We start from the raw sequence: 20907 nt of genomic DNA, 5'->3' as shown, positions 1-20907 counted from the left end.
TGCAGAGGATCTCTCTGATGCTTCGGCTTCTTTTAAAGGGCTGGTCCGATGAGGCCAGGCTCTCCCAGGATAATCTCCCTTTGTATTAACTCAAAGTGAACTAATTGGTCACGCAATCATAGGACTGAAGTCCATCCTATTCACTAGTCCTGCCCACACTCGAAGAGAGGGAATTATGCAGGATATGTACAGAAACCTCTGCCTACACCCCAGGTGGATAAACTTCATAGAAACCTTATAGGATAGAGTACAACTGTCCCTATGAAATTTCCAAGGCCGCGCATCTTTATGGAAGCCAGATCATTCTCCCACAGAGCAACGGGTAGGCTTGAACCCTCAACCTTTCCATTCACAGCTGAGCGCTGAACACTGTATCACGAGGGCTCCTTTACCAGGTGGATACGGTGGTCTTTAACTCATGTACCCTCATCTGCCAGTGGCTTCAGGTGCCCAGGAGATTCAGAGAGGCCCAATTGTCCGCTGCAAAGGCATTCTGTTCCTAGTTTTGCAAAATCATTCTGGAAGGGGAGAACTGTAGCCCAGCTTGGGCCCCGTGGCAGGTTCCTTGAGGCTGAGAATGGGCCTTTGGCCTTGGTTCTGAAGAAAAGCGTCCCAAGGGCAGAGTATAGAGGAGGTGGTTCTGATTACTTAACTGCCCCCCTGTTCCTCTTATTGTCCGAAACCTTTGTATCCCTCCCTAAGCACACAGGGACCTCACAGCACCTGGCCTCTTCAGACCTCTGGAGAAACTCCAGACCCAACGCCCATCCTTTTTCAGGTTCCGAGATAAATTGGCAACAGAAGGAAGGTGTACGATCCTATCGTCTGAGGGTGGTAATGGGGTCCATCCCCCTGGCATAGCTCCTTCTTGGTTGGGGACTAGAGGCTCGTCGATATCACTCCAGAAGGTTCCTTCTGCTGGCCAATATCCATGCTTCAGGCAAGCAGAGGGGAAAAATAGATTTTGAATTCTTGAAGCTGCCTAATCAAGCCCTCCACTAGACCATAACCCCGTTGACTCACTGCTTCATCTTCCATGCTTGGGCAGGGCCCGGCACATGGTAGACCTCTAATGACTATGTATTAAATCAATGAAAGCATTCATTCCAAATTCATCTCTTTGACGACTCTCCCCAAACACCTCCCCCCGCCTCCATCTGACCCACAGCTTTCCTGATCTCCCTGCTGCCGCCTCCTCGGTGAGCTCACTCCATCCTCTCATACCCTCCTAGTTGCGTTTCCCACCTCCACCTTTCTCTTGGTCCCTCTCCACCCGCCTGCAGGCCCTCCCAGATCTCCCCAGGTTCTACTGGACTCACGGGCCCCATCTCGTTCTCTTTCCCAGACAGCACCTTAGAGGAGTAGCCCATGCTCTCCGTGTTGCTGTGAGGACTAAATTTCTTGCCTATAGCTCCTGGCCTGTCGTAGGTGTTCAATAAGTGGTAGCTCTTTGACGATAACGACGATGATGATGTGAATTAACCTGCAAAATCTCCATTCCTGGCCTTAACCCCTAGGCCTGCATTTTCAATAGCCTTATGGACCCTTCGATCCGCCTATATGAAGCCATTGTCTTTTTCTACCTTGCCCAAACAAGCTCTCTGGGTGACTTTCTGCATTGCCCTTCAACACCTTGCTCCTTCTGCCACCTGGGCAGGGACCCTTGCGTTTGTCCTTGGGTCCCCCCTTTGCTCCTGGTCGCTGTGTTTATCTGCCATAAGTCCTATACAAACTCCTTCCCCAATACCTTGTGCAGTCACGCTGACCCTTTCACCACACTGTCACCATGGGGGGTGGGGGCGGCACGCAACATCCTCTCCCTTATTTTACTTGGATCTTCTCTTACTTGGACCACTCCAGAAGCCTTCTCTCTGGTCCTCTGTTTCCTTCTCACTTCCACCATCCACCTCACCCTCTGCTTCCCTGATCGATGCTCTCAAAGTGCAGGTGTAAACACAGCCTTCAAGCGCTTGGGGACATAGCTCAAAATAAGTATAATTACATCCTCTTGGCATTCCAACCCTGAACACTTTGGCCCAGCCTACCTCCTAGTCTCTACTGCTACCCAAAGTCTACATTACAAATCAGCTCAACTGCCTGCCGTTTCCCTGTCCCCCCTGCCCGTCCCCCACATTAGGCTCTCCTGCTGTGTGCATGTGCTCAGCCTATTTGCTCGCTCTCCCTGCTCCTCTCCACTCCCATCCCTGTCACCCTTCCTTCCAGATCAAGGTTCTCCTCATTCGTCTTGACACAGCTTTCTGTCCTTCTAGACCAGTGCTTCCCAACCTTCCTAATGCCACGGCCCTTTCATACAGTTCCTCATGTGGTGGTGACCCCCAACCATCAAATTATTTTCGTTGCTACTTCATCCCTGTCATTTTGCTACTGTTATAAATCGGGTGACCCCTGTGAAAGGGTCGTTCAACCCCCAAAGGGGTCGTTGACCCACAGGTTGAGAACCGCTCAACTCTATGAAGCCTTCTCCATTCTCCAACCCAATGAGGGTGTCCCTGTCTTGAGGCCCCATGGAAGACATGACCTCCCACTTCTCTTTTGACACTTGGTTCTCTGCGATACCTTTGTGAGATTTACTGAGCGCATCCTCCTCCCTCTGTCCCCCAGGCTCCAACAGAGCATCAGCTCTCTGATACATCAGACACACCTTATGCACGTATAGCACCCAGCAGTGTCTGACATAGAACAACTGCTCACTGAGTGGCACTTGCATTCTGTTCTTGCGTCATCCCCATTTGTTCCAATCAGTTCAGCACCACCATCTCCCAGTGCCCCAGCCTCTGCCTGCTGCGGCCCAGCCTGCAGTGCCCCCACCCCCGCCACTTCCTTCCCATCCTCTGCAACCCACCCCTGTGCTCACTGCTACCCTCCTGATGAGAAGCCTTTCAGCACTCAGCCTGAACTGCACAGGCGAGAGAGTAGTAGCTATTTCTGCAGCCCTTGGCCTACCACTGTGCCATTCAACCCATGCTTGGGTCTAATACGTATGTATCGTCATGAACCAAACTGAATGCTCTCCATGCTCTGGGGGAAATACAGCCCCAGGCTCCCTTCTGAATCCGGGTTTGGAACTGAGTGCCCCATCTCTTCTTTTCCCCTAGAATCTCTTAGGACTTGGGTATTGGCAGTGCTCCACCCCCTCAGCCAAGTCCCACCATGCCCCCCCACACACACACACACACACACACTTAACCAAGGCCAGAGAGCTGAGAGCAGATGTGGGAGGGGAGGAGGGCTCCAGGGAGGGACAGTCTCTGGGCCTGGCTGTCCAGGGAGCAGCTCAGCTCACTTCTTTCAAAACCCCATGAATCATGGGCAATTGTGGCCTCGCTTCCTCCCAAGAGAACCATCTTTCAGCTTCTGCCAGGAGCGCAGCCGTGGAGGGGGCTGGGGGCTCTGTCTCTCTAATGAGCCTCTCAGTGTTAATTAGAACATGCTCCCTCTTTTCAGGTTGCTGCAGAGGCTGAGCCTGATGAGAGCTGATGAGAGCTGGCAGCCAAGCCAGGGTGTGAGAGGAAGCGCAGCTCACGGAGGGGGACCCCAGCGGCCTCTGGCCAAGTGCTGGGGACCCTGGGGTAGCCAGACTTGAGGGGTGGGGTGAAGCGGTGCCAAAATGTAAGCAAAGGATTTCCTCTGACCCAAGGTTTCTCAATTGAAGGACATTGAAGGACATCAAAGCAATTCCACATTGAGGTCTCTGGGACGTGGCAAGGCACCTCCTGAGGTTAATCTGGGGAGCAGGGGGTTCAGGGAAGGTGAGGAGCTTTAGAGAGGCTCCGAGGCCCAGCAAGAGTTGCCCGGGTTGCCTTGTGTCTTCTCTGTATCCTGTGTGCTCGCGGATGCAGATCCCTGGAACCGCTCCTGACTGCAGCCAGGACAGGCGCTCTGTGGCTCCGCCGCTGCTAGGTCTCTGCTAGAGCCCTGCTCCAGGACGCCTGCACGGCAGCCCTCCCCAAAGCTCCATGCCTCTGTGCCAACCCTAGGATGGCAGGAGCCGGACGAAGGCGCTGGGTAAAACTCATGCACCGGGAGTCCAAGTGGGTGCTGCACCCTTCCTAGGGGGAGTCCTGGGGCTCTGGGTCTTCTCATTCCCCAGCTGCGGAGAGTAATATACCTACCCTGCAAGGACGGCTGTGGCGGCATGCAGAGATCAGATCTCACACGGAAAAATGCAAGCCCTGTGCCCGGCGTGGGCTTAGAGCTAGCTAGTACAGGTGAGATGCCTGTCCACTGTCCACAACTGTGAGCTCCTGGATGAAAGAGTCCAGGCCGTTTGGGCTACTTGGGCTGGTACAGAACCGCAGTGCAGTCATAGCCTTCACTGGATGGGGGTGGGGAGCTGAACTGAGGGACGCTTCCTGTGTGCCTTGCCATCAGCACCATCCTCTGTAGACCGGGCCCCCAGCGCCCGCCACACCGCCCACGGTGGAAATCTCACCGCTAGAATTAGAAGGAGTCTTTGCGACACCCTGGGACAGCACCTCATTTCGAAAATGAGGAAACAGACCCCAAAAGGGAAAGTGACTTGGAAACATCACCGTGACTTCTCCCTGAAGAGCTGCCCTTGGGTCCTGAGGCTTGGGAGCCCTGTGGGGCGGGGGCTGCTCCCAGAGGGAGACAGAGCTACCCTCTAGGACCCTGACCTGGAGAACAGGGTCAGGTGTTACTGACCACATCCCCATGGCCCCTGGGGGTTTGGCGTCACACAGAAAATCCCACTGCCATCAAGTCCGTTGTAACTCATAGCAGCCACCCGTGGCCTTCTGAAACAGCTTTCTCCCTAGGAGCGGCCCAGGGCCCGCAGGGACTCCTGGGACAGTGCGGTGAGCTGTGCAATGTGGACAGCTACATGGGCACCAGTGGGTCTGCTCAGCCACAGGGCGCAAACTGCCTGGGGAGCCCGGATGGATTTGGAAGTGGCAGCTGGGGCCCTCCTACCCTTGTCATGGCCTCCAAGAAGACCTGAGAGGGAGAGAAGGTGATCTCTTCCTTCTTGCCCCACCCCCCACCCCCAGGCTGTGTCCCCAGCATCACTGGGAGAACCGGGAAGCTCAGGGGTGGGCGCAGGCACTCGTTCCTTTGTTTGCTCATCCACGGCTGTGTTCGTTCATCATTGAGCGTTTGCTAGGCACCTGCACCTGTCCTAGAGGCGGGAAGACAACGGCGGGCAAGGCCAGGGCAGCATCTAGTGTAAGACTCTGGGCCCACTCTGGGCTCGCTCCTCGCGTAGACTACGATGTGAGCGGAGCCCCTGAAGGGGTCCCGGGTGGCCTTGGGGAAGATACAGGTTCTGCCCGATGAGTGGGCAGACAGACCATAGCAGCATTCACTTCAAACACCAGTGCAGACCTGTGCTGACGCCTGCGGTCTGGGCGGAAATCGCCAGGGGCAGTATGGATGGGGGAGAGGTGGGACTGAATATTCCCAGCAAAGACAAGAAGAGGCCAAGGCTGGCACAGGGATTCAGAGAATAGGAAACCGGGCAGAAGAATGGGGCTGAGGCGGGAGCGGGCGTGCTGGTGGTGAGGAGCGCTGGAAAAGCCATCCTCCTGGATGCAGTGCCCCCCCCCACCCCCCGAGGGTTTTGAGCAGGGGAGTCTCCTGACCGGATAGGCACTTTATCCAGAAGGTTCGGCTGCAGTGTGGGAATCAGGTGGGGAGGGCACCGCTTTCCAGCAAGGGCACCACGGGTTTCTGCAGGGGTTCAGGCAAAAGTGGGCAGTAACCTGGCTTGGGGAAGGGGCTGGCAGGAAAGGGTGGAACTGTGGGAGCTGCCCTTGAAGTAGGTGCCGGGGAGAGGGAAGAGGCTTGGGTTTCTGGACTGGCTGACTGAGGATACTGGCGGGTTAGTGTGTTAAGGAGATAATGATTGCCCAGTCTGTGGTCAATAAGATCCTATGCAAATGGTGGGGATCACAGGATCACAGAATCCTAAATCCCAGCTCTGCAGAGACTTAAATGTAGAGACAGAAATGCACAGTCAGGTTCTGGCCCCAGACTTCATGCCTGTCCGTACCCTGCTTTAGACTGCCAAGTCATGAGGCCCCCTCTTCATCCACGAAGAACCTTCTATGCACCAGGCACCATTAGGCACTAAAGATAGGATGTGGAATAAGCTGCAGGCCCCACCCTCAAGGTGCGGGGGTGGGTGGGTCAGTGAAACAAGAACTGATGGTGCGGAGCTGAAGGGCTCTGGCAGGAATGCCTGGGCACTCTCAGAAGGGCATGCATGCAGGCCTGGGAGGGCAGGGAGAGCTACCAGGAAGGAGGAAGGGGATGTGCCCAAGGCAAGTCCTAGAGCGAGAGGAGGGCTGACCAGGTCACGTAGAGGAGTGATGAGCAGAGCGGACACTTGTAAAGGGAACAGCAAATGCAAAGCCCAGAGAGATCCACGAGGCCACCAAGGCCCATAGAAATTCAGCAACTCACTCACCCAACGTCACGCAGCTCATTGCCCAAAGAGACAAGAGTAGAGCTCAGTCTCTCGTCAGTGTGCCTTGTGCTTCTAATAACAGCTCCCCGCCCCGCCCCTTCTCTCTTGCTCCTGTGTCTGACTCAGAGAGATACATGAGCCAGGGGAGATAAGCTATCCCACAGAACTGAACTGAACTCAGCCCAAAGGCGGAGGTTACCCATCAACTAATCCTCACCTTCTGTGCCCACTCCTACTGGGCTGCTGTACCACCCCAGCCAGTAAAGTTATGTCCACTATAAAAAACAGTCCAAAAAAAAAAAAAGTCACAGAGCCAGAGCCCTCTCCTCTCCCCACATCTTACCTACCCAGCCCCTCAGTTCTCCTGCCTGCTCCTAACTCCCAGCCACAAGTGGAGTTTTCTGAGGTGCTTAGGGATACTCCTCCCGCTGAACTGCCATCTCTCTGGGGCCAGAGGGGACTGTGTTTTTATACTTCTTGGCAGCCAGGTTTACTCAGAACATACCCATGCAGGGAGCTCTCACCATGGCCATGACATCTGGCTAGATGCTGGTGGGGTGGGGAGTGGGGGGGGCAGAGAGATGTTCCCTACCCTCAGGGAGCAGGGTCATGGGGAGGACCCTTGCCCCTGGCCCACCAACCACCCAACACTGTTGTATTCCAGCCATCCAGCCTGGTAATAGAGCTCACGCCCCCAGAGCAGGGCTTTCCCTATAGTACCAGACTCCTGGTTAACTCGGCTGAAATCTTCCCTTCCTATCGCTTTCCCACATTGGCACCACTCATTGTACTGGGAAGAGTAGAAACTCTGCGTAACTGATTTTTAATATGCCAGCCCTTCTGTATTTTAAAACTTGCTTCGATGCCTGCAGTGTCTTCACATGACCCCATCCCACCAGGACTTCCCTTCTCGGGAACCTCAGGATGCTCACTGCCCCGGCCAAGTGCTGTCCCTAAATTGAGCAGGTGCTCCAGGCAGGCTCTGGTCAGGACAGCTGCTCCCTTATGCCAGGGGCTTCAGGTAGATAGGCACCAGGACAGACAGATAGCTGCCATCTGGCTGGTGCTGACTCATGCTGGCGACCTCACGCACAACAGGGCACTAAATTTCCCAGGCCCGCACCACCCTCAAGCCCACCGGCTTATGTCCATCGCTACGGCTACTGCACCTGCGCATCTCACCGACCGTCACCCTCCCCTTCATTCGCCTTCCATGCCACCAAGCAAGCTGTCCCCCTGCGGTGATTGACCTCTCCTGACGACGTGTTCTGCTGTGATCCAGAAGACTGTCATCAGACGCTTTCCACAAGTAGATCATCGGTTCTTTGTTCCTACTCTGCCTTAGGCTGGTAGCTCTGCTGCGAGCTTTCGTCCTGGAGTGGCCCTGCAGGAATTTGAAACGCCAGTAGCATAGCTCCCAGCATCACAGCAACCTATAAGCCACCACAGCACCCAAACGGATGGACAGGCCGAGGAGGGGCTGCAGTCACGCTCGGTGAAGGCCACCGAAGGCTGTACGCACTGCTTTGGCAGCCACATCACTGGCTGTGGCGCCTCTTAAGCTCACCGCTAAGTGGAACGCTAAGAAGACCTTTCTCCCAGAGCCAAGCCCACTCGTTTCAGACGAGTGCCGTGGCTTTTCAACACTAACTGCAGAGGCCTCTGTTCCATTTCGTGCTTTTCATTTGAACCGTCTTTCTGCCCTGATTAAATGTCTTTATTTCTTTCTCTCTTTCTTTAGCTAGGACTTTATCCTCACGGGATTAACTGTCCCTTCCAGCCTTGTGTCATCAGAAGGTTTGGTAATGGCCACCCTGCTTTGTCAAGCGTGGTCGAGCTGGGCAGGACCAAGGACAGCGCTCTACTCAGCGGGCCTGGAATTGACGACAGGAAAAGGCAACGTTTCAAAAATCACTCTGACCGAGAACTGCTCACCCGATTATGCTGCCGTCTAATCCACACATCCCCATCGCGCCCACACGGAGGGCATGGGAGATGTTGTCAAACGCTCGAATGGAAGCCAGATGCCCACAGCCAGCCCTGACCCATGCCGATAGGCTGGCATCAGTGCCCAAAGAAAGAAGTGCAGTTCCTTCAGTTTAACCCAATCTTGCGATCTCTTTGAACTTTTACCAGCTTGTCTTCCCAGCATCCACCTTGCCCGGTGTCTGAAGCATAATTGTTTAGAGTCTACACCTTCAAGAGCCAGATGAGAGATTGGAGGCGGTTCAAGGACTGATTTCTAATTTCACTGAGCAGGAAACCAATGCCTAGAGGGTTTAATTGGCATTCCCAAAGTCAGAGTTCATTAGCGGAAGAGCGAGAATTAGATGCCATGTCTATATCTCCAAGTTCAAAGTTCTTTCTCAACGGTGGCACATTTTTCTCTGCCTGTACACGCACGTGCGCAGTACACACACACACACACACACACACACACACACTTTTCTCCGGGTTTCCTAAGTGTCTACCAAGTCAAAACACTAGAATAAATTAAAAAGAAACAAACCTGCTGGCATTCAGTCCATCCTGACTCGAGTGGCCCTATCTAGTGTTTCCAGAACTGAACCTCTTTATAGGAGCAGACAGCCCCGTCTTTCTCCAGCCATGGTAGCTGGTGGTTTTGAACCCTTGATCTTGTGGTTAGCCACACAATGCCTAACACACAGCGCCAAACCTTAGCAGTACCTTTTTTTTCCCTCTGAGTTTAATCGGGACCCCTAGGATTGACCACTTTCCCCTCCTGCTTCCCAGCCAAAGAAGAAGGTCCAGGACCCCTCGTGGGAGATAGACCCCTCCCCACCCCAGTCTGGGTTACTCTTGAGAAATCTACACCCCACCCCCCAACCAGAGGAACCCACTGTCCTTGTGCTTCACGTGAGTTTGAGTGTGCCTGGGCATGGGGCTTGCCCTCGGGTGGGCGTAAGTTGGGCTCTCTTCAGCCTGGAGTAGGAGGGTGTGGGCACTTCCCTGGAGAACCATGGGCCACGCACTAGTGGTTTGTGGGGCAGTTTGGGATCCCTGCGTAAGGGCCTGGTGCTGCAAGGCTCACCGGGCCCTGCCATGGGACAGCCTTGACAGGGAGTTAGGCAGCGGCCTGGGCTGGGTCCCCGGGGACTGGGCCCCAGGGAGGGCAGGGGGGGGTGATTCAAACCGGGAGCACTAGAGACAAAAGAGGGGTGCCTACAGAAAGGATGGGCCCAGACAGGGAGATCCCTGGTACCCTGGACAGCCCCTCCCCACCCTCCCCACCCCCCCTGGAGGCCCTGGGTACCTGTTTATTCTTTAGGTCAAGGGAGAGTTCGTAATCGGAGGCGCCAGGGGTGTGGGAGCAGAGCGCCGTCGCCAGGGCAGGCTGCTGCTGGCGGGGGGAGGCCGCGCGCTGGGGGCCAGCCTGAGGGGAGGCACCCCCCGCCCCAGGCCGCTCCTCCTCCTCCTGCAGCTCCTGGGCTTGAGCCTTCGGGGCATGGGCACTGGGTCTGCCGGCTGCCACCGCCGCCGCTGCCACCACGGAGGCCTCCATGCCCCCACCGGCCTGGGCGCAGGAGCCGTCACTGTGAACAAAAGGCAACGGTGCTCGGTTGGGGGAGCGGGGAGGGGGTGCATGTGGGTGCAGGGGTCGGGGAGGCTGGGGCAGTGGGCTTTTCTAGGGATGGGGCTGGTGGGCTTCTGCCTCTGTGCCCTTCAGTGGGAGGCCATCCTGGCAGGGAAGCCCTGGGGGGAGTGGGGGCGGGGCCTGGGCCATGGAGGAGAACCTGAACTTGCAGAAGGAGGGGCCACTATGGCCAGGGTCCTTGAATCTCGGCTTGGAAGCAGTATAGCAGAGTAGCAAAGTACGGACTCTGGGTCCAAGCCTGGGCTCTGACCCTTATCAGCTACGTGACCTGAACAGATGGCTTAGTGACACCACACCCCTGTTTCCATAGCTGCGAAACGGGCCTAGTAATGGTCCCTATCTCCTAAGGAGGTTGGGACGCTTACATTCAAGTCCTCAAAGCAGTGCCTGCTCACGGTCACTGCTCTCTCTCTGTGCTGAGGATTGTCGGGATAGGTGGCCGGAGGAAGTGGACACATGCTGAGCTGGCTTGGGGGGCTGCTGGCCTACGTGGAAGACAAGCTGCTCCACAGTGGGCTGGGCTTGCAGAGGGGTGTGGAGGTTGCCCAGGTGGGTTTGGACAAGAATCTGCTCTTCTCTGGCCCTTCCTCTCCTCCCATGAGCCTCCCATGAAGCTGCCCACCTGCCTGCTCTCAGAACACTACTTGGAAACCCCACACTCCAGCCTGCTGGGCAGGCCGCAGGGGCGTTCGCTCTGGCTGCTTCCTCCTCCAGCCACTCCCCAAGCTCTATCCTTCCCTAAGAGACAAGCGCCAAGCTGTCTCCCCCACAAAGCCTTCTTGGATGACTCCGGCTTCCACCGCCCTCTCTCCTACAACACCCAGACCTGTCCTTGGAGAGCCCCTGTCTATTTCAGATAGGGGGTGAGGCATCTTGGTTAACAGCATGGATTCACATCCAGGCTCCACCACTGCACGGGCCTTATCAAGCTGCCTTTGCTCTGAACCTTGGTTTCCACAGCTGTACGATGGGGTTCTGGTTCTGGTGGGGGGAAGGAGTCAGTCGGTGTGCGTCCGGGGTTTAGCACAGCACCTGACACTGAGTAAGTAAGCTCAGTACGCACGAGCTCTTATTTCTCCAATCTTCTGCCCTCCCAGAGGCCAGAGCTTGCCCTCTGCTTCATTCTCGGTTCCCCATGGAGTGTGCAACACAGTGTCAGGCAGTGAATGCTCAATACACACAGGCCGCCGAGGAACGTGCTAAAGAGACCTCACAGGCCACAGTGAGGGTCTGTCTCCACGGTGGGCAGTGACAGGAGGTCAGGGCTAAATTGAACCCTAAGTGTATCTAGTCCAGCCGCCCAGCCTCGCCTTTAAACAGATGAAGAGCGTGGGGCCTAGGGAAGTGACCCCCCAGGGGAGGGCGGCCTTCAGGCCTTTCTCTTTCAAGCCTATCCTCCAAGGAATATTCATGGATTACGCCAGAGGAAAGACTTCCTCCTGTGGCATCCACCCAACCTCAGGGTGAAGAGAGGCATTCTTCCTGTGCCTGGCACTGGAATCGCCAGAGATGGCAGGAGAGGTCTTCTCTTTGTTCTGTTCCAATCCATCTTCTCAGTAGCCCCCTGCTCCCTCTCCCAAATATAGGAGAGCCCATTAACCAGCCCCAAAAACAAGGAGCCTCCAGCACCCTACAGAACTCCTCATTACCACGTCAGTATTTCTCTGCCCCACTATTTCTTGTGGGGTCACCAACCCAAGCGGGTGAGGCTCTAGATAGCTTAGGGGTGCTTTGTCACTCGTGCACCAGAAAGCTCATTTTAAATTTCACTTCGATATCTCTTCTTATCATACATGGGCATTCTGTCATCAAGGCACATGGAAATAGCCCTTTCCTGCCACTGGCACAGTCTATCCTCAGAGCCTGGAGGGCAGCCTTCAGTCCACCCAGTTCTTCTCCAGAATGTCCCTGGCACGGATGCCCAGGGCCTCTTCAGACCAAAAGATTTTCCAGTCGTCAAAGAACCGGTCGTTGCTCAGGGTTGTCTTTTACTTTTTTAATTGCTGGACAATACTTGGCAAGAGTTGAGGGCCCTCAACAGCGGTGCTCAGCCAACGGTGAAGAGGGCTGGCGAGTAAATGGCCCGGCTTCCTTGTCCCTCAGATAGACCATTCTGAGGCACTTTTGACACCATCTCCCGAACACTACCCAACAACGAGTCACTGGATGGACTTCTTTTTCTTCATCGTCTCACTTCCCCGCTTCCTGCAGCACTTTCCCCAAGATCACCTTGCCCCAGATAAACTCCCACGCTGCCATTCCGTCGCTGCCGACTCATAGGGACCCGATCGCACAAGATAGAACTGCCCCGGTGAGTCTCGAGACTGTAACTCTGTAAGGGAGTAGAAAGTCCCATCTTTTCCCCACGCAATGGCTGGTGGTTTTCAACCGCTGCCTTTGCGGATCACAGCCCACCGTGTAACCACTAACACCACTTCCATTAAAGCAAAATGAAATACGCCTTTCTTTGTTGGCGGACCTTTGTTTGTAGGCTACCTCTCTGGGTCTAGATAAAGACTCCAACCTTATTCATAGGCCCTCTGAATTAGGAGTGACATCAATGCCACTTGCAGCACACACATGTGTGCTCATGTGTGTGCACACGCGTGTGTGCGCGCACACACACACATTCATGCACATGCAATGTTTCTAACTAGTTCTATGGCTTTGGACTATTTAGGCCTTCCTCCTGGACCTTGGGGTCCTCACCTGTCACATGATGGGAGCTTGTTCATCTCTAAGGCCCCTTCCAGTTTGGACATCCTTTGGAGCTTGAATTCCAACAGTCCAACAACCCAACAAGGCCCACTGGTCCCATGCTTCCAGGCTCTCTGGCTGGTGGAACCAGCTCTGCCTCTGTCCACCAACATGCCCAGAGACTTGAAAGACAATCCGCCTTCCCAGATGTACCAGAAAAAAGGGTTGGGAAAGGGGGCGTGTTCTTGTGTTTCTTGCCTAGGCGCCCCGGCAGACTTGTGAGACCGAAGTGGCTGTGGAGCTCCGGGACTACACTCCTCAATATCCCACAGATCAAGGTTATGGACCGAAGGGCAAGCAGCATGGGCTTGGCGTCAGGCAGACCTGGGCTAGAATCCTGGCACTGCTACTGACTGTGTGGCCTTGGGAAAGTCACCTGACCTCTTTGTGACTCTATTTTCTCCTGTGTAGTATGGACATCCTAAGAACTACTTGGTAAAGTTATAAGTAATCATTTCCAGCGGGGTTACTTATTCTTTGCTGTGAAGAATAGATGAAGTATGCAAAGTACCAAGTGCCTGGCACATGACATCTCTTCATAAATGATGGTGGTGGTTATTTTCTGCTATATTATGCTAGACCAGTGGTTCTCAACCTTCCTAATGTTGCGACCCTTTAATACAGTTCCTCATGTAGTGGTGACCACCCCACCCCCCCAACCATAAAATTATTTTTGTTGCTACCTCATCACAGTTATTTTGCTACTGTTATAAATTGGGCAACCCCTGTGAAAGGGTTGTTCGACCCCCAAAGGGGTTAGGACCCCCAGGTTGAGAACCACTGTGCTAGAGAACCACTCTTCTGGCATCGATATCTAGCCTTCCTGTCCAACATCACAGAACGGAAACAACTGGGTTTTTCATTACACCCCAAGGCCTTTCCCAGCACCTCTGGTTGACTCCCAGGATCTCCGAGGAGAGGACTGAAGAGGAACTGCTTTCTTGGATGCTTCCTTCTGCCCACCCTGGTTTTCCAACCTCTAGAGCACAGTCCCCACACCTATTTGGCATAACGTCTAGTTAGTTACTCAGCAGCCCCTGGCAACGGAAAGCTTTTGTACTATAGCCCGCAATCCCAGACAGAGTGTAAGTATCTGCGTTTTCACCACCACCCCACTCCCCGGGTCATTCCAGTCCCCCATGGGGCAGTGTCACTGTTCTGGAAAACACGGCACTAGAGCAACAACAAGGCGACAGGCCTTTGTCTCCAAGGCCCGGGCTCATGGCCTCTGAGGAATCTTTGTGTATAAACACCTACAGGAAGGCCCTTTGGTTGCCCCAAGGCGGGCAACCAAATCCATGGGGATTTGTCCCCCGCCCCTTGTGTGGATCTGTGCTTCGGCTCCTTTCTCCAGGGAGCAGTAGAAGCAGGAGTGCTCTGTTTGGAGATGGTATCAAGGGGATGTTCCCAACCTTCTGTCTGTCATGATGCTTCACCTGTAGAGATCATCTAAGGCATCGGTTCTCAACCTGTGGGTCGCAACCCCTTTGGGGGTCGAATGACCCTTTCACAGGGGTCGCCTAAGACCATCAGAAAACACATATTTCCAATGGTCTTAGGAACCGAGACCCCGCTCCTCTATCCATCTCCAGGCAGGTCCACCCACATGCAGATACGCCCACCTACCAGTACCCAGCGTGAAGACTGTTACCCATGCTACACCATGCTTCAAGACAAAATTTCACTGATTTGTCATTAGAAATAAATAGTTCACAATATATAATGACATGTTGTTTTTGTGATGAATCACTATGCTTTCATGATGTTCAATTTGTAACAATGGAAACACATCCTGCCTATCAGATATTTACATGGTGATTCCTAACAGTAGCAAAATGACAGTTATGAAGCAGCAATGAAAATAAATTTATGGTGGGGCGCCCCGCCCCCCATGAAGCGCTGTATGAAAGGGTTGCACACGGCGTGAGGAAGGTTGCGAACTGCTGCTCTAAGGAAAGGGGTTGGAATCCTCCTCCTAAGATGTCCTGGCTGAAGGGTCCTCTACCTCAACCCACAGCCTCTTACGGAACCGACAGCCCAACGTTTGCTCCTCCGAGAACACAAGCTTTGTCCTTTCCGCTCCCAGAATGTTCTGGTAGACCTCACTTTATGAAGCTGCTGTCCTTAGGGGGCCATATTTCCAGCAGCCTTGTCCATGACACTTGGACAAGAATCGTGTGGTTGGGATCCACTTTGGGACCTGGGGAGTTGTTGGCAAGGTTCTCCTTTGATCTCCTGAAGGTCGGTCCTGATTGTTTTGGGCTCTCTTGAGTCCCATAGCCAGTTGTCCAAACAGATTCCTGGACTGGAGAATCTGAGGGTCCCTCCTGGCTGACCAGAGATGCTGCTCACAAGAGTATGACGCACTGCGTCAGAGCAAGAAAAAGAGAATGGGGGTGGCATCAAATGGAGGGGCACCTTAGAGGATTGTGATTGGCCTCCAAGGCGTTAGGCTGATACACAGGGACCTAAGGCATCAAGGGAGGCAATGAAAGATGCAGGAATATAGAATTTGATGGGAAGTGGAAGGCTCTGAGAAATTAGGGGAGCAAACAGTTGCTCAGAGAAGTTCACGTGACCCAAACTAGAACGGCCTCTGTGCTAGGATGGAATGTCATCTCAGAGGAGCTGCCACTCATGGGGGAAGCTAGCTTTGGTTCAGAAGGACATTAGGGGCCCTCAGAACATGCCTGATCCTGCTACTCAAAAGGCTCCCCTGGAGCGCCAGTGACCGCCTCAGCCTGTCCACAGGAAGTCAGAAGCAACTTCCTAAAATGCAGATGTTTTCATTCCAATCTTCTTTAGAAAAAAAAAAAAATCACCAGTGACTCCATTGCTGGTGGAATAGAGCCTACAAGGTAACGTTCAAGATCGTGTATCATCTTAGCCCCATCTCCCTATCACCTTGTGACCTACCTACTCTGTCCTCACTGAAACTCTCCCAAACCTATGGAGGGAGCCTTCCCCTCTTGGTGCCCTATGCCTTCACCCACTCCTTTCTCTGCCTTCTCAGCTCGTCCGAGACTCACTCGTCTGGCCCCAGGAAGACTCAGCGCCATTCTCCTGGGCACTCCAATCATTCTTGGCACCTGCCTCCACGTCAGCAACTTCGTGCCCTAAGTGTCCACTGATCTGACTGCAGATTCTTGTCACGTGCCCCTTTTAATGACAAGTACTCACATCAGCGGGATGGCGCATAGGACATGTTGGCTTGTTAGGGGCCACCGAGTCCCTTCCAACTCACAGTGACCTGACCCACAACAGCACCACGTGGGTGGATGGGTGAGTGAACACCATTTAATCTCCCAAGCTCAGAGATACTGAGGTGGTCTTGGGGACACGTCACCCAGATCTCCTTCAGGGAAGAACTTCTTGCCCCTCTGCTGAGAACGCTTTCAGCCCCGTCAGGGGTCCTCTTGGCTCCAAAGAGCTACCTGGCCCAACCTTTCCAGCCCAACCCACAGACAACGTCTCTTTGAGCAGGAGCGAAAGCCCGGACTGTTTGACTAACATGGGACAAGGTTGATAGAACTTTCTTGCGCCAGAGCTCTATCTTCTGAAGCTCCAAGCTTCAGGATTGGCTGGACTTGCTGCCGGGCCTCCATTCCAGCCCGAATTCGCCTTAAACTCCTGGCTGTGTCCCCAACACCTTTCCATAAAGGTGGATTTGGATCTCATTGGGCACACCGAACTCCCCAAGAACCCAACTTGGCACAGATAGCCAACTTCCATTTCTTTCCTTTCTCCCGATATCCAAAATGACCCTGGCTGCCCCGTCCCCAGAGCAGTGGGCCTTTTCTGGTTTCAAGACACCATTGACGAGCCATATGGTGTCTCTTCCTAAGAAAGTGCACGCTATTTCATACACAACCCACTTGACCTACACCAGGGGCTTCCCAGATTCCACGGGCCCCAGGACACAACTTCATAGTGATAACCATCCCTCCGCTCAGTCACCATCTACGGGGTGACTTCCACATGCTGAGAACTGTGCCAACGTCTCTGTGAGTGCCAGCCACACAGGGAAAATGGTTGGTACCACACCACCCAGAGCTCCAAAGACTGTCACCATCATCCTTAGCATTCATGGGACCCAGCCTGGGAGATAAGAGCATGCACATGGCTTCCGCCATCAGCAGGTTTGCTCACACAGACCCAGGCAGGGAGTGGGCACGGGGCAGTGAATGTGATCCTTGGGCTCCCAGACAGACCCTGGCAAGCCTCAGTGCATAGGCAGCAGCAGCCTCTCACGAGCAGGGAGAGAAGATAAGGCAGTACTTCCGTTCTCAAAATTCTGGTGCTTAAGGAGGAGAAGACCGCAGAAGGCTGGCTTGGATGGCAGCCCTGGGCACAAAGGTGGGGGAAGAGAATGAGGCGGAATGAAGGTCCCAGTCCCGAGAGATTGTGGGGATTGGTGGTTGAGGGGGTCCTGTGTGAAGAGGAGATCGAGGGCTGTCCTCCCATCTGGGCAGTGGCTAGCACAGTCCTTCCTAGACCTTGCTAATCATTTGAACGCTGAAGGACTCTTAAGTCGGACAACTTCTCCAAAGGGCTCCACCAATTGACTAGATCCTCCCAGACATGTCAGCCATTCAGAAAGCTTTTCTGGGACAAAGAAACTCAGCATTTTCCAGACAAAGGCTAGCACGATGCCTCACTGCCCCTCAAGATGTTTCAGCTTTTACTAAAACCTTGCTTTCTCTCCCTTCTCCGAATCAATACAGCCATCTTTGTCAGAACAAAGGCACTGAGCAAGGAAGCTAAGTGTCCTTCCAGGGCCCCCGAGGGCCTGGGGAGGGGTTGAGGCGAACAGGAGGCCAGTGGTAGGGAGACACACAAGACATAAATTCCTTCTGCCTGGATTCAAAGAATAGACCAGAAAAGCCTGCCCGAGGTGGTGTGAGGGCAACGGACCAATCCCACCTCTGCCTGCAGCATTCTGGATAACCTTGGGCAACTCACGTCTCTGTCCTGACTTCTGTCTCCTGTCACCAAAGGACCATTTGGGTAAGATGCTTTGGCATTTGAAAGGAAGGGCAAGGCCTGCAACCCTCAGGCTCCCCTCTGCCCTTATCTGGCCGGGTCGTACCACCTTGCTCATGCCCCCGAAGGTCAGGGGCTTGGCCCCAGCTCCCCACCCACACCCAACGACGTAGCATAAGCCTCCTTGGACTCTTTGACATCACGTAATCTGGGTCAGTCAGCAGCCTCCTGACCTCCATCCAGGTCTGAGAATGGAAACCACGGGAGGCAGGCAGACGTGGCTCCCCTGGTGCACCCACGTTTTCACTGTCACTGACAGGTCCTCCTCCCACGGGCCCTGAGGGAATACGCTGTTTCCTCCCCACGTGGGTTCCTTGGGGACTCTAGGCTTTGGCCTCACAGCTGCTCCGTACGGTGCTGGTCCGGGAGGTCTTGTTTCTCTAGGGGCTCCCTGTCCAAGGCACCGCAGCCCCTCCTCTGGGCATCAGCCTTGCCCACTCAGCTTCATTCGCTCAAGGGCAGTCGCTCCACGCGCTCCCTAGGACGGCCTCATTCAGCACGTTCCCAGCAGCCCTCCCTCCACGTGAAGCCTCCCTTCTCAGCCGGGAGGGCCACCTTCGCCACTGGAGGACACCCATGCAACTCACAAGCTGGGCCACACCGACCGGTGCCATCCTACTGTCCCCGGGATCCGGATGTTCCTGAGCGTCGTTTCCTCAGAAATTGGCAGGTAGCCAGCTGGAGTTCTAAGGGCATCCTCCCTGGCCACCCCCACCCCAACACCCAATTCCACAAATGCATGTTCCTCTCTGGGCTCAGGAGCCAGCTCTTGGGGCACCGGGGCACAGCCTGGGCTGGCTCTCTGATGGTATCTGTTGTTTCTGCTCCTGTCCCCGGGGAAATGTGCCCCATCCCTTTGTGTTTCTATCTCAGCCAGCCTTAAGTTGGAGCTCACTGCCTCTGCCCCTTAAACCGTCGCTGAGCACACGCCCTGAAGTCCCTTAAAGCCGACAGAGACAGCATCTCATGGGTACAGCCTGGTGAACTCTGGCTTTGATTTAAATTCTTGGCCTATCTTATGAACTCTCTAATATCCATGCAAGTATGCCTTTAGCATAAATAGGAAATAAAAGAAAAATATGACGAGGCTCTCACCACTCAGCTTAAGCAACAGCACATTAGAAACTTCCGGCACCCCCATTATTTCCTCCTCCCAGCCTCTGAGGAATCCTTGTCCTGGATTTGTGTTCAGTCTCCCCCTCCTCTCCCTTCCAGATGGATTCTGTCCTCGTCTTTACGTAACCAGTGGTGGCTGCTTCTCCTAAAAACCAACCTCGCAGAACGTGCCCTGTGGGGGAGGTGCTGGGGCAGGGAAGCGTCTCATCTCTATGTGGCTGGACTGGAAAGGAGGCAGGGGCCCAACCCTAATGGGGTGTTCTGGGACCCCATTATCACAGCAAAGAAGGGCTCTAAGAAAGAAAACTGAGCTGTCCCTTAAGGGGCTCCTCCTTCTGACCCTGAGTGTCCTAAATGTGCAGTGATCTTCGCTTGAATCATGGTGACGTGCCAGTGCAACACGGAGGGGACTGGCAGAGTGCTCACAGAGGGGACACTGGGGAAAGTGGCTCGGGGTGTGAGAGCCTTTGGGGGCCCTCCGGGAGGAAGCAAATGAGGTCCCAGCCAGCCGACTGGTCTTTAGAAGCGTGAGGAGTGTTGGTGGTAGAGTGACTTAAGCATTGAGCTCTTCACCAAAACCCCAGGCACTCCTTGGGAGAAAGGGCAGACTGTCTGCTCCTGTAAAGATTGGCAGGTTTGGAAGCCCTATGGAGCAGTTCCACTCTGGGCCACAGGGCCGCGATGAGTTGGAATCAACTCAAAGGGAGTAGGCTTGACTTTCTTTCGTGGTAAGCATGAACCAGAAAGCTGTCGGTTCAAATCCACCCAGTATCTCTGTCAGGGAACGACCTGGTAATCTTCTCTCATACAGGTGACAGCCTAGAACACCCTATGGAGCCATCCTACTCTGTCACACGGGGGTGCTATGAGCTGACCATCAACCCCACGGGGCCCGACAACTACACAGGCCCGGCTGGGGGTGGGGTGGGCCTCTGCCACTTACTCCCTGGGTGTGATCCGGAGCAGCTCACTGGACTCCTCCTGCTGAGACTAGCGGAAGTCAGGCTGTGGTTGCCACACCCGCATGTATCAAGTCTGTGCTTTTTGCACACCGCGCAACCCCTTCACACATTCGTTTCCTCTCTTCGCTATGCGCATTGCGTGTGTGCTTTAAAGACGTAGACGTTATAGGAACTGTCGTTGATTCCACAAGTATATTTTTGTCTCCCCAACCTGCTACCCTCTCTCTCTGTCCTCTCACCGTATAATCTCAGACCCACGTAACACCAAGCACAGGAGCAGATTTCTGTCTTCAAGGACCAGACAGGCCATGTGGATAACACGCTCCTGCGAAGGGACCCGGACAATGTTGACCAGACGTGGCGGGGAAACTGTGATAGGACGGACCGCCAGATAGCAACTGTAACCGAAACGACATCAGACAGACATTCTAATCTAAACAAAGTGTTCGAGCATTTTCCTAAATAGACTTCCTGCACTGCCAGGGGTCAGGAAGAGCCTCCTGCCAGACATCTGGAGGGAGCTCTTCGTGTAAGGGATGGATTGGGCTTCCACTTTGGGAAGAGAAACACCCTTTTCTGGATTCGCCTGCATGTTTGCTTTAACAGCTTCTCCAGAACCAGGTCCTTTGGGGGAATCCGGGCTTCTGCCTGCTTGTTTGGTCATTGAAGGATTGGGATCTTGGTGCTAATTGATGGGTTGGGGTCTTTTGCATTCTGGTTCGATGCTTTGTGGACTTTCAGCTGGAGTACCTCCTTGATTTCTCTACTGGAGCTCTTTTCTTCATCATCAAAATTGTCGTTGTCATCAGCACCTTAGACAGCATCAAGTTTTACTTTGTTTTGGTGGAACCTCGTTATCACTTGCAGGGCCAGGCCGCTTTCCCCATCAACTGAAGGGCTTCACATCCTCCGCTTCATGCTTGGACCCCACATCCTCCCCACAGCTACTCAGTGCTGCCCACTCG

The 20907-nt window shown here is 54.2% G+C and overlaps 1 protein-coding gene across 1 annotated transcript in view; it reads right to left on the bottom strand.

Moving 5' to 3' along the window:
- IQSEC3 (IQ motif and Sec7 domain ArfGEF 3) overlaps positions 1-20907 on the bottom strand; it is a 116652-nt gene that overhangs the window by 36875 nt on the left and 58870 nt on the right. Inside the window, exon 3 of the mRNA XM_045295896.1 lies at positions 9723-10002. Within this exon, the coding sequence (XP_045151831.1) occupies positions 9723-10002 (280 nt within the window). The remainder of the gene's footprint in view (positions 1-9722; positions 10003-20907) is intronic.

The sequence above is a fragment of the Echinops telfairi genome, unplaced genomic scaffold (genome assembly GCF_000313985.2).
Source record: "Echinops telfairi isolate 266 unplaced genomic scaffold, ASM31398v2 ScPeMD7_6273;HRSCAF=7185, whole genome shotgun sequence".
In the NCBI taxonomy this organism is placed as follows: domain Eukaryota; kingdom Metazoa; phylum Chordata; class Mammalia; order Afrosoricida; family Tenrecidae; genus Echinops; species Echinops telfairi.
Note: the sequence above shows the minus strand (reverse complement) of the source record. Positions and strands in the feature narration are given on the sequence as shown.